Source organism: Mesoplodon bidens, assembly GCF_964165515.1.
Source record: "Mesoplodon bidens genome assembly, chromosome: 4".
Taxonomy (NCBI): domain Eukaryota; kingdom Metazoa; phylum Chordata; class Mammalia; order Artiodactyla; family Ziphiidae; genus Mesoplodon; species Mesoplodon bidens.
Window position 1 is genome coordinate 112643992 of NC_138160.1, and position 13816 is coordinate 112657807.

At 46.7% G+C, this 13816-nt stretch overlaps 2 protein-coding genes across 5 annotated transcripts in view; one reads left to right on the forward strand and one right to left on the reverse strand.

Annotated features, from left to right (window-relative positions):
- Nucleotides 1-842, reverse strand: part of KIF3A (kinesin family member 3A) — an 88050-nt gene extending 87208 nt beyond the window's left edge. For 2 of the 4 annotated variants that reach the window (XM_081232447.1, XM_081232448.1), the window contains exon 1: nt 675-842. In XM_081232447.1, the coding sequence (XP_081088573.1) occupies nt 675-680 (6 nt within the window). In that variant the 5' untranslated portion in view covers nt 681-842. Of the gene's footprint in view, nt 1-300; nt 443-674 lie in introns of those variants that run through there. The other 2 variants (XM_081232446.1, XM_081232449.1) reach the window with 2 other exon arrangements.
- Nucleotides 843-4947: 4105 nt separating this feature from the next.
- CCNI2 (cyclin I family member 2) lies at nt 4948-11147 on the forward strand (the record flags this gene model as incomplete). Its single annotated transcript, XM_081232612.1, is given in 7 exon segments — nt 4948-5379; nt 5819-5950; nt 6530-6604; nt 8081-8221; nt 9156-9386; nt 9978-10037; nt 10041-11147. Coding segments are annotated over 7 exon segments (1299 nt in total). The 3' UTR covers nt 10269-11147.
- Nucleotides 11148-13816: the final 2669 nt, after the last annotated feature.

Consider the following 13816-nt stretch of genomic DNA (forward strand, 5'->3'; position numbering starts at 1 on the left):
GGGCACGAAACCGTGTCCCCTGCATCGGCAGGCGGACTCTCAACCACTGCGCCACCAGGGAAGCCCACGACGGCCCCTTATTAAGTGCAAGTTAATAGTCTGTGAAATCCTACAAGACAAACATACCGCCACCCACCACTCACTCCCCTCACACACAAAGACACCTACGGGTTACATTCTGCACTGTAAGCTAGAGCGCTACGAGAGGAATGACAGCTCTAGTCAGCAGCCTGGGGTAGAGGCAGACAGCCCGTGCTTTGCTGCCTTCCAGAGCTTGGCTCCTCGGCGTAGAGACCCCACGGGGTGCGAGGCATCAAAACCCGACCCTCCGTGGTTGCTCCTAGAGGCCCTACCCAGAGGACAGGGCTGGGAGCGAGAGCGCATCCTCTGGCACAGTGCCTTTATGTCAAGCAGCCCAGGCCTTGCGGGATGCAGCAGCAACGAAGACCGCAAGGCCTGCCGCGGGCCCCTCCCAGGGTCGGCTGGACCCCCCCAGTCCAGGGCCCACCGGCCTGGCTCCCCAACCGCTTGGCCCGCCCGGCACTGCCCTGCCCTGCCCCGCCCCACCCCACCCCGGCCGCCCGCCTGCTCCGCGCCTCCATGGTAACGGCCGCGCCACCCGGCCAGGCCGCAGGGATGAGGAGAAACCCCAGCGGCTGAGTGACCCTACTCACCGGCATCGTTGCTTCCTCCCGTACTCGGCGGACGTTCCCGCCCGGGGTGCAGTCCAATGACGCCGGGTTCGCAGGAGAGGCGGGTCAGAGATTATCGAAACACCGCCCGGGCGCTCCCGAGACTGCGGCTCCTCTGGCGAGAGCGCGCTGTGCGCAGGCGCACTCTGAGCTCGCCCCGCCCTATCCCCTTGCCCGAGGCGTCTTCGGTCTCTTGCATTGCGCCTGCGCCGAGACTTTCGGAGTCCGTCTCCTAGGACGCCAGACTGAGGCTGCGCCTGCGCAATGCCGCCATTCTACTGTGCTGGAAATCTGGCCTGATTTTGGGCTGGGAGACCTGCCTACCACCGCGGGGGGGGAGGAGGAGGCAATCCTAGACCGGCAATGCCCATCTTCTAGCACTTGCAATACTCCGAATATTAAAAACAACAATAGCAATTGTACATTGTGTCCCCTCTGAAGAGCCAAAAACTTTACATACATTATTGCGCTTGATTGCCGACTTGTTTATCACCTGTCTCACCATTAGGTGAGGTCGTGAGGGACTTTGTCGGTATTCTCACAATTACCTCCAGAGCCTAGAATACGACCTGGCACAGAGTAAGTTTTCAATAAATATTCGTGAAAGAAAGAATGATCTATCCTCTTTCTTGTCCGAACCTGTCTCTGAACACTACTCTGCTTGGATATGTAATAGACATTTCAAGTTTATCGTGTCCAAAATTGAAACGTTGATTCCCGCTTCCCATCCCCTTGGTAGTACCCACATCACCCCTGTCAAACATAAAATAAATAAATAAGTAATTTAAAAGGCTAATCGCAATAAATGTAAGCTGAATTCTGACAATTTCTCAGGTCAAACCACAGTCTTTTTCTCTCATACTCAATACCCAATCTTTCTATAGAACTAGTTGTCTCTATCTTCAGAATAGAACCAGAATCCGACCACTTCTACCACCACCATCTCTCACCTGTGTTACTAAACAGCTCAGAGCTGGTTTCCTTGCTGTTCATCCTTGCCATCCTAGTCTACTTTCAACACAGGAGCCAGAGGGCTGGTGTTAAAACATGAATCAGATACTGTCTTTTCTCCATTCAAAACCTGCCAATGATTTCTCATCTCACAGAATAAAAGTCACAGGCCCTCTCCCGGTTTCCTGCAATGTTCTCTCTTACTCATTATTGCAAGCTATCCCCCTTGCACCAGCTCCACCTGGCCTCCTTGATTCATCTGACATTGCAGGCATGGTTTCCTGTTAGAATACAAGGGCTTTTATGCTTGCAGTAGGAGCTAATAAAAATACTTAGTGTCAGCATACTGTTTTAAGTGCTTTAATTCATTTTTAAATTATTAATTTAATTTACATTATAACCTTTTGAAATAGGTACTATTAGTCATTTTAATAGAAAACAGGAGTAACTATTTCACAGATTTAAAAAACTGAAGCATAGAGCCATTAAGTAACTTGTCCAAGGTCATACCTACAGGCAATGACAAAGCCCAGATCGAAATCCAGGCCCCGGAAAGATCCCCTTGTAGATACCGGCTTGACTCCCTCACCTCCCTCAGAATATCTTTGTTCACACATCACCTTCTCAGTGAACCCTACCAATGATCTTTCTATTTAAAATTCCAACCTTCAGCCCCAGTCTTCTTATCTCCCCTCCCTACTTTATATTTCTTCATAGTACTTATCACTCTCTGATATACTGTAAATATATCAGCTTTATTGAGATATAATCACACATCATACAATTCACCAATTTAAATTGTACAATTCAATGATTTTTACTATATACAGAGTTGTGCAACCATAACCACAATCAATTTTAAACATTTTCATCCCCCCAAAAAGAAACACTACACTCATAGCCATCATTCCTCCTTCCCCCGCTGCAACAGCCCAGCCCTAGGAAACCACTACTCTACTTTCTGTATCTATAGATTTGCCTGTTTTGGACATTTCATATAAATGGAATTATATAATATGTGACCTTCTGTGAAATGACGTCTATCACTTAGAATAATGTTTTCAAGATTCATCCCTTTTGTAACACATATCAGTAATCCTTTATGTTTTATGGCTAAATAATGTTCCATTGTATGGATATACCACATTTTTATCTATTTGTCAATTGATGGACATTTGGGTTGTTTCCACTTTTTGGTACTATGGATAATGCTGCTACAAGTTTTTGTGTGAACGTTTCATTTCCCTTGAGTATATACTACAAGTGGAATTGATGGATCATTTGGTAACTCTAAATAACATTCTGAGGAACTGCCAAGTTGTTTTCCACAGTGGCTGTACCACCAGCAATGTATGAGGTTTATAATTTCTCCACATCCTCACCAACACTTGCTATTGTCTTACCTTTCTTATTACAGCCATCCTACTGGTATAAAATAGCGTCTCATTGTGGTTTCTATTTGTACTTCCTTGATGACTAATGATGTTGGACATCACTTCATGTGCTATTGACCATTTGAATATCTTCTTCAGAGAAATGTCTAGTCAATTCTTTGTGCTTTTCACCTGTCTTTTCATTATTAAGTTGTTAAGAATTTTTTATATATTCTAAATACATTTTTTATATATTCTAAATACATCTAAATACATATATTCTAAATTCTAAATTCTAAGTCTCTTTTCAGATATATGATATACACGTTTTCTATTATGTGTGTTGTCTTTTTAATTTCTGGATGCTGTTCTGTGTGCTCTTACATTTAGATCTATGATCTATTTTGAGTTATTTTTGTATATGACATGGTATAGGGATCCAGCTTCATTTTTCCGCATGTGAATATTCATCTGTCCCATCACCATTTGCTGAAAAGACTGTTTTTCCCCCCACTGAATTATTGTGGCAACCTTGTCAAATATCAATTGGTCATAAATATGAGGGCTGTTTTCCAGACTCACAATTCAATTCCATTGGTCTATATGTCTATCCAATACTATACTGTCTTTTTTTTTTAAGGATTGGGTATTTTATTTTTTTATTTTTAATTTTATTTTATCTATTTATTTATTTGGCTGTGCCGGATCTTAGTTGCAGCATGCCGGATCTTTTAGTTGTGGCATGCAAACTCCTAGTTGCAGCATGTGAACTCTTAGTTGCGGTATGTGGGATCTAGTTCCCTGACCAGAGATCAAACCCAGGCTCCCTGCATTGGGAGCCCGGAGACTTAGCCACTGGACCACCAGGGAAGTCCCTATACTGTCTTAATTACTATAGCCTTGTAGTAAGTTTTGAAATCAGATACTGTGAAGCCTCCATCTTATTCTGCTTTTCCAAGATAGTTTTGGCCATTTTGAATTCCTTGCATGTTCATAGAAATTTTAGAAACACCTTGCCAATTTCTGCAAAAAAGACAGCTGGAAACTTAACAGGGATTATGTTCAATTTATAGATCAATTCATGTAGTATTGCCATTTTAACAATTTAAATCTTCCAATTCATAAACACGGAATGTCTCTCCATGTATTACATTTAGGTCTTCTTTAATTTCTTTCCGTGATGTCTGTAGTTTTCAACATAGAAATATGCCCCCAAGGGTAACCACTACCTTGACTCTAACATTATAGTTCCCTTCTTTATACTTTGTATAAATGGAATCATACAGTATGAATTCTTTGTATCTGTCTCCCTACACTCAATATTGTTTGTGAGATTCTTCCTTATCGGGTATAGCAGTTCATTCTTTTCCAATGTGGTGTAGTATCCCATTGTGTGAATATACCACAATTTGTTTATCCGTGTTTATCCCATTCAACTGTTGATGGACATTTGGGTTGTATCCAGTTTGGGGCTATTACAAATAGTGCTGCTGTGAACATCATGTAGGTGTCTTTTGGTGCACACACATGCATTTCTGTTGGACATTTACTTAGGAGTGGATTTGCTGGGGTTTCCATATATTCTACTCGTGTTTGTTGTCTCTTTCCTGACTAGAATATAAGTTCCACGTCTATTCTATCCACTGTTATGTCCCAGCGCCTAACGCATTGCACGCCTTCAATAAATTACCTTCTCAAGGATGGCGTGGTCACCAGCTGCTTCATCCCGGGCTAGGGACTCCGCTCGGGACTCTGCGCCTGGGGCGCGGGCTTTGGGTGGGGAAAGAGGCGCTCAGTGGAGGGATGTGGGGGTGGAGTAAGAGCCCGCCCCGCCCCGCCCGGTCCCGTGGCAGCCCCAGCTGCAAGTCCAGGGCGCTGGGTTAGAAAAAGCCGAGCTAAGCCGGGACCCAGACCCGGGATCTGGCGCTGCCATGGCTTCCGGCGGGCGGCCCGCGCCGGAGACGTCCGCCTTGGAGATAAGATCCGTCCGGCGTCCAGGTGAGAGTCCGGACGAAAGTCTGGGCGAAACAGTCCTTCGCTGTCTTCTCCCGCCGCCTGCGTGGAAAGTCTCTCTCCCCGCGGCGATCCGGAGAAGTTTCCCGGAGGCTTGCCTGCGCGGAGCGGTCAGTCTCCCGGAGCCGTCGTGGACCAGACCCATGCGGAGGGCAATGCGGCCTCGGCCAGCTGCGCGCCCCGCCCCCGGCGCCGCTCTGGGGCCACCGCCCCCGCCGCCCCCAGTTCCCAGCCGGCCCGGGCTGGTGCGGAGCGACTGGGGAGGCGTCCTGGACGAGCGCCAGCTGGACGCCCACCTGACCCAGGCTCAGGGCCGCGAGGCGCGCCTGTGGCTGGGGGGCCGACTCCAGGTACCGGTTCCCGCGGGGGCCCCTCCCGAGAGCACGTTCATCCTCCTCCTCACGCGCGCACGGGACGCGGCCGGGTTCCACCTGCACCCGCGATCAGGTGAGCCGCACCCTGGAGCACGCACCTTCCCCAGGTGCGTTCCCCGCACGAGGCAAGAGTCGAGATTCGCCAGCTTCTCACTGAGACGGTACTTCTCTAGTAGGTGTTTTGGAGGAGGGCTTGAGTTGGGGAACTCTGCTGAAGACCAAAAAACGGGCACAGGAAGGAGAGGGTCTGAATGGGGGAGGCGCTGGGTAAGAGAGGCCCTTTATCCGACAGCGATTTAAGGTGAAGAGGCTTCTTACAGCCCCTCTGGTCACCGTAAGCAGACCGTCCAGCCGCTGATGGACCGAGACTGGCCACCAGCGACCTTCCCTCCTCTGCCCCACCTCCTCCTTCCAGCAGGTGGAGATTTGCGAAGCTTTCCAGGAAGTCGTGTTGGGGCTCCTGAGAGTTGAGAACATCTTTGGCTTCTCCCAGACCACTCTTAACCTGGCTCTCACTATCTTCAGCCGCCTCCTAGTTTCAGTAAAGGTAGGGAAGTCTATGAGGGATGGTGACAGATGTTGGGGGCGCAAACTGACCTCTATTTCCCATTGCTGCCTAAGAGGTGAGCCATCCCAGGTGCTCAAACTGAGCCTCATCAATTCAGTAAATGGCTCCAAGTGGTAGAACTGGAATTGAAACATCCTACCATCTGCCTGTCTGACTCTGTGTTGTGTGGCCGTCAGGGGTCGACTTGGGGAGCATGAGAAGACCTAGCTGGGAAAGGACTCCCTTTGTGATGAGGTGGGGTGTGCTTGTCTGGACCAGTACAATGCAGCCTGAGGTCAGGATGGGACTGTGTGTTCCCTGAGATGGTGCCATATTTCCCACCTCCAGTCAGTCCTCTAACAAAGGAGTATTGACGAGTTATCTGTGGTTCTGAAACCAGGAGGTTTTTACTTGTCACATCTAAAAATGGGGGTAACCTCCTTGTGGATAAATACAATCAGTCTTTTAAAAAAAGTTAAAAAGGCAAAACTTAATTTCTTAAAAAAAAAAACCACAGACGCTTTACAGTTAGTTTCTGGCATTCATATTCTGATCATATGTGTTTCTTCCATACTGCAGATAAAAAAGTGTTTACTCCATTGTGTTACAATTACTTCCTTGAGACTTGCTGCAAAAGTTAATGAAGAAGAGGAGGTATGCATCCCTGGAAGCTCATTCAGGGCTGCTTTTGAGGTACAGGGGTGTGTAACACTGGAAACACTCAAGTTTCCTGAAAGGTCTGTGGCCTTGGGAATGGGCATTCTGGAAAAGTCATACCTTCCAGGATTTCTGCTGTCCCTTCCTTAGGCTTGTCAGACTTTGGGACCCCACAAATGGGTAATTAGAACAGCAGAATTGTCCTGGCCCAGCAAACCCAGAGGTCTGACTTCCTAGCAGACATAATCTTGCCTCATTGGTTGACGCCACATGCCACCTCCCATTAAGCAGAAGAGAAAGGCTTCCCAAACCATATGGCCTAATGACCACCCCCAGAAACTACATCTAAGAAAGCTGCTTGAGACTTAAGGACTTGGCTGTGTCAAAGAAACGTGTTCAGGGACTCTAGGACCCTTCTCCAAGAGGGGCAGGAGGGCCACGTGCAGTGGGTGGAAGAGAAGCCCCCATAAGTGCTTCAGGCTTGCTTGAACTTCTCAGTTTCACTGTGGCTTCTTTTCAGAAGATCCTCTCCCAATATCCTTCCCAGACCTCCCTTCCTTCCTCCCTCCCCCCAGACCTGTCCCCCTTTGGGGGATAGTGGAACCACTGCCATTTCTACAAGGTCTCCCTTGGCTGATCTCAGGGTCCATGGGGGCAGAAAAAGTCACTTGTGTGTCCAGTTCCAAACCTTCAATAAAATTTATTTTAACCCTGTTTATGAGAATATAATTTGTGCCCCCAAAGATGCTTTTATCCAACTAAAAATCAAGTAAATAACCCTTAAAAGAAATATTTCTAGAGGTTATAGTAGTAATACTACTATACAGTTATATAGTTATATAGTAATACTTTTTTATCTAAAAAAGTAGGACCAAGTCTTCAGTGCACTTGGTACTTGCATGTTTACTCATAGACAAGCCTTATTAGTTTCTCTGGGGAAAAGTCATAGTTTTTCCAGAACTGAACTGCCTTCAATAAGGGCTGAGAGGAATGTGTTTGCAGCTATGGTGTTGCCAAAACCATGGGAGGTTTTATCAATGAGTCTGTCTGACGCAGACCAGGAAGCTCAAAGGCATACTCCTCTCTATGACAAGGAATCATGGTAGGGATTGGGAACAGGGAATGGGTGGAGCCCACAGCTGGAAAGCTTTGAGTGCGTTCTTACAGCTGAATGGGGGAGACGGCACAGCCCCAGCCTCCAAAGCACCTTCAGGTATGAGCTGGAGTGCAGTTGGGGATCAAGACCTGTTGGCAGCAGGTGACCATGTGACATTCACTACATATTGTCACAATACCTGGGGACTTGACAGATAGCCAAGATCTGGTTTGGTCTTTCTTTCAGAAGCATTTTCTGTGGTGGGTCACTGGAAGACAACTCTACTTGGGTCATGGATGCCCAGTCCCCAGGGATAAGAAAACAAAAGCTACCGTGACATGGTGTAGGGCTTTGGCCTCTTTATTTTCTTTTTACAGTTAATTCCACGCATAAGAGAATTCATAAAGCACTATGGCTCTGGCTATTCCCCGAATGAGCTGCTGAGGATGGAGCTGGCTATTTTGGACAAACTTCACTGGGACCTCTACAGTGGGACACCGCTGGACTTCTTGACCATAGTAAGTACGAGTCTACCCTGGACTCACTGTGCCTTTAGAAAAGCTGTTCACAACATAGGATGGCAAAGCACACGTCCTTGCATATGCAGCACAGTGAGGTGACCCACAAGGCTCACAACATATGGAAGAGTGAAATGTTGTCTTAAATCCAACACAGTTCCACCAGACTCCCACTTCTAAAGGACATTAAATTAACTTTACAAAGATATTTAGATGGCACTATTATGGTGAGTTTCTCTTTTAAATACACACTGCAAAAATATTTAACTTTCCATTCTATGAATACTGTACATAAAAATCTGTCTGCTTTTGCTACACTTTACACACATTCACTTAGCTGTCTTTATTCACCTACACACAATCCTTATTGAGGCTTTAGACCATATTGATCTGGCACTTAAAAATGTCGTATTCGTTTGTATTTGTTTTAGTTAGAGAATGATGGTCAACCTTTAGAATATGATTCTGTTAGTAAGGCAAAATTATGCAATGTGGAAATGTCATGGGGTTTTGGTCTGTTATGAAGCATGAAGATTAAATCACTAAGGGCTGTATCAGTATGAAAACTGGCCACTGTTGCCAAGCTGCAGAGTTTCCTCTCATGTCAAGCAGATACAAGTAACTTTTCTGCTACCTTAATCTTGAGTCATATGCTTCTATTTTTCAAAATTGAAACACTGTCATCTGGGTACTTTAGGCTCTTAATGAGCATGTCACAAAGCAGACTGTCTTTTTCTCTCCAGGGTTGAAGCTGAGCTTGGCCACAGAGTGGGTATTAAGCCTCAAGCCCCTTGGGGGGCCATGAATGGGAATGAAAAGGGTTGGGCAACATTTGATATTCCCTGATGAAAATTTAAATTGTTTGCACTTTTGGTCATTGATATATGAAAAGTATGGGGTTTTCTGTTCTAACATTAAAAACCACGGTCTCCAGTTCCACGCCCTGGTGGTCCTGGGCTGGCCCCATGTGAAGGAGCTGCTGCCTCAGAGGAATCCTTCCCTCCACGTCGCGTCCCTGACCAGGCAGCTGCAGCACTGTATGGCGGGCCACCAGCTGCTGCAGTTCAAGGGCTCCACACTGGCCTTGGTCATCATCACCTTAGAGTTGGAGAGGCTCATGCCCGACTGCTGTACTCCTATATCTGATCTGCTAAAGAAAGCACAGGTAGACATCAACTTTGCCCCAGACCAGGCTCTCAGTTTTGCCCCTTCAGCTGATGCACTCTGCCCCCAAAAGGGTACCTGTGGCTCTTCTTGGCCCTTGTGGGCTCCAGAAGATGCTCCGGCCATGATGACTCTGAAGAGTCTTCCTAAGGGCTAGGCTTTCCACACATGGCATATCCTCTGGACTTGAGTATTAGATACACATTCCCTTCACCAGAGTGGGTTTCTCTGACAGTGAGTGAAGCTTTATCTCAGTAGCAGCCCTTGTAGTCAAGAGGATGTGGTACTAGGGAGTGTAAATTTCAGACCCCTCACCCTCTATATGGTACCAGGCACCAGGATACCCTGAGTAGGCAATGGGAGGTCAGAATCACCCAGGATGGACTGGGTAAGATGGAATGCAGTTAGAATAATGACAGTTTTTGCTGAGGCTGAAGATGGGTGTTCCTGAGATGGTGGGGTTAATTTTCTTAAGTTGGGTGGTTGGACCTTCCTGAAATTGCTCCATGCTAATATTTCAGCACTGAGTTGCTCATTCTTTAGAATGCAAAATGATTCTGCCTCAAGGATGGCCACTCTGTTTTAATTACAGGTCGGTGTTAGGCAGTGGAACCACTGCAAAGAACTTGTAAAGCAGCAGCTGACAAGTTTTTAGTCATCCTCCCGCACAGACAACTTTCTGGTTCACCTGCCAGCCTCTGTGCCCCTACCCCAGTGCCCTTTAGAGCATAATGGCAATCCCTCCTTGCTTGGACTCCTCTATATTGTAGGCTTTATGGATCCTATAACAAGAAAAGAAGGCGGCCCTGAAAGAGCAACTGAGAAAACATTCCTGTCTTCAGAAAAAAATAAGGGGGCAAAAAAGACAGGTCAGGGTCCCTAAAGGGAAGGGTAATCTGACAAACTGAACCCCCACCTCCCTCTGAGCCCTGGGCCCGAGACCAGGGAGAAGGAGTAAATGCTCATACTGCAGCTTGCTTTTTCTTCCTTCTCCAGCGAGGGCTGTATCAGCCCCTAAGAAGCTGGACTATGAGGCCAGAGGTAGGCCTTGCTCAGGGCCGAAGGGCTGGGCTGGTGCTGACAGACAAGTTCTTGCTGCTCCACCTGCCAGAGCTGGCCAGGTCCTTCCAGCTTCCCAGGCTTGTACCAAGAACATGTGCAGGTTTCAAGTCCCAAGTACTCTGTACACCCCTGCAGAAATGGGATAGTCTCTCCAGATAGATTTACCTCGACTTGGCCAGGATTTAAGTCTTTTCTTCATAAGGACTCGATTTATAAAGTATGCTTTATTTAATGTACAGCAACTTGATCAAGCTTTAGGCCAATTTCTCCTTTGTTACTCTTAAGCAAAGTAGTTTATTAGCTTAACTAGAGGGATTCTTGTGTTAAAGCAGAACACTTCAAGGTGACCCTTGTGATGGGGAGAGACAGCTCCCAGAGCTTTTGGTTGAGGTGAGCAGGTGCTGAGGCTGAGGCCGCCTCCACCAATGCCAGGAGGAGGGAGAGATCACTAGCGTGGCTGAGGGAGGTGAAACTATAGAGCCATTCTCTAGGCAGTGGAGTCCAGCTGGCAGCGATGCCCACTGGGGCTGTGTAAGTAGTGCTGGGGATATGAATGACTGAACCACACATTTATAGGTAATTTGTGAAGTCCTTCCACTGTGAACAGTTTTTTGTAAACGTGCTAAGCCATGCAGAGTGTGATCTGCTACCAGCTGCAAAATAGCCGAGGACTAGATATATATAATAGTGTCTGTACTGTAGTCAGCACAAATCTCTACCTTTTGTTGAAACAAATTTGCTTGTTGGAGCTTTTGTTAAAATACACCTTAATTCCTGAATTCAGCCCTGTCTGAGTCTTATTTTTTATGTATTAGATACCTTGCATTTAGAGTTGATAGAGTCAAATACACTTGAAATACATCTCTCGAGCCCTGTCAGTAACTGTCCTCTAGTCCAGCACAGAGGGACATGCTGAGGGGCAGCCTGCTGCTCATGGCCACAGCTCCCTCTGCCTCCTTCCTTCCATCGGGAGTGGGCACTGTCACTGGTGGGGCAGGGGCTCATCCTGAGAGCCCACACCAGCTCATGCTGTCTCTGACTTCAGGAAACTGCTGAGAGGTATCTGGACCCCCTTAACTAAGTAAGCTGCATCCCCAGAGCTAAACCAACTCTCAGTCTCTTGGAAAAAGGAGATGGTAGACCTGTGAGCCACAGTATGGGGATAAGGGATAGCCTTGCTGCTTCATCTTTCTGTAAATAATATTCCCCTTTTTTGGGGAAGCAAACTTCTGTATTGCCAAAATACCACTTGTGAGATTTTTTGTTTTTAAAGTTTTATGCTGTTCAAGCTTGCCTTGGAATCCTAGGTCCCATCCTACTCTCCTTTAACATTTTTTTCCTGCAGTTAGGAACTCATATCCCACCTCAGATTAGAGACTGGGGATCACTGTGGTGGGAGAAATAAAGACACATCCATCTTCCATTTGTCCCCATCTGCAGAGGGCAGGGATTGGTAAAGGACTGTGGCTGCAGAAAACAGAGATGGGAGAGAGCTCAGAGGCAGATGGGCTAAGAGAGGAGCACGGTGGATGAGCATCATAGACCTGTCCTAAATTTGTCCAAATATCACCTCCCCCAATTGGGTGAGCCAAGATCCTTCCATCAGTGTGGCCCTATTCCCCCTGGCTTCCTAGAGAGTCTCTGTCCTTCTAAGCTTGATGAAGACTTTGCCTCCCTGCTACCTGCCTCCCTGTGGGGAGAGTAGGGATGCCTGCATGCCAGTCTCCCTGCTGGGCTGTCAGCTTCCCCACCTTAGTCCCCCATCTCCTCATTTTGGTCTTCCCAGAGATTAGCCTAGTGTCCAACAGAGAAAGCACCTCAACAATGGGCCCAGGAGATTGCCATCACTTCCTTCAACCACCAGTCTGCCCTTCCTCAACCAAACATTTGCCTACTTACCAGGGCATCCCATCTCTACAAAACCATCTCAGGTCCACCAACCTACACTGTCAAGCTGCACAGGAATTAAGGATCCAGGATACCAATATTGAAACCTCAATTCCTCCAGTTACGAGCTGTGTGACCTTGGGTAATTACTTAACCTCTCTGTGCCTTGCCTATAAAATGGGGAAGATGGTACCTAACCATAGGATTATTGTGAAGATTAGAGGAATTAATACATGTAATGCACTTTAGACCAATGACTAGCACACAATAAGAACTCAAATGTTAGTTGTCGTATGTCAAGCCTCCTCAACAAGGAGGTAAACTTTTCAAGGGCAGGGTCTTCCTTCTCTCATGTCCTGCTGGATAAAGTCACCTGATAAAGATTCATTAACCACAGGCTGCGTCTTCTCTTTCCTATCTTTCCTCCATCCCACACCCATTCAAGAGCCTTTCACAGATGCCCATGGCAGGATTCACTATTAAAACACAACTCCTATAGAAGCTGATCGACCCCACAAAGTTCATGGAAAAGACAAGCTGTATTTTACCACAAGTGTAGCAGATTAATAGGCTAGGAAACATTAAATCAGAAAAGCCACTGCCCAAAAAAGACACCACAAAAACTCAAAATAAATGCAAAATTTAATGGGAAAGAAATGAGTACAAAGTGAATGGAAAGGAACAAAAATTGTCAATGAATGAAGGAGTAAATGAATTAACAAGTGAAGCAGTTTTAGAAAAGCATGTTAACGTAACAGACTAGCAAGCCACACTTCCCTTGGGCCTCTTATCCAGTAATACAAGCCCCACTTAACAGGGAACCCACACAAAGACATACACACAAACATACATGGAGTTAGTCTGCACAAGTGCAGACCACCTAGACTCAGGTTACCCATAACTTGGGCGACCATACATCCCAGTTTGCCTGAGACAGTCATGGCTTATGCCTGTTGACTTGGCATAATTATAAATAGCATTTCCTTTCACTCTCAAAAGTCTCAGTTTGGGCAATAAATTATATGGTGATTCTACCCAAAACCAACTTGGTTCATGAAAGACATGATAGTAAATGCCAGCGTGATCCCACTGACTCTCCTAAATGCCAACAGATGATACTGAGACAGAAAAGGAGGGGTAATGATATCCTGCAGACAGGGGGCACATTCCGTGACGGGGAGCTTGTTAAATAATGGCAAATTCTAAGCCCACCTTAGGCACCAAGGATTAATTTGGTCTCAGCTAAAAATGACAAAATTCCAAACATAAACAGCATGGGAGAAAAGTGCAGTAAGGCTCGCTGAAGTCAGTGGGTCCTGTGGAGGCAGCTCAGACCCCAGAAAATGTAACAATGACAGGTCTCCCCGAGATTCTGGGAAGGCTTGGGCCCGCAGGCAGATAACCAGCCATAATTCTGGCCTCCCAAGTATGCCCTGGGTGCAGCCTGCAGGCGGCAGTGGATGGGTGGCAGAATCTGCCCAC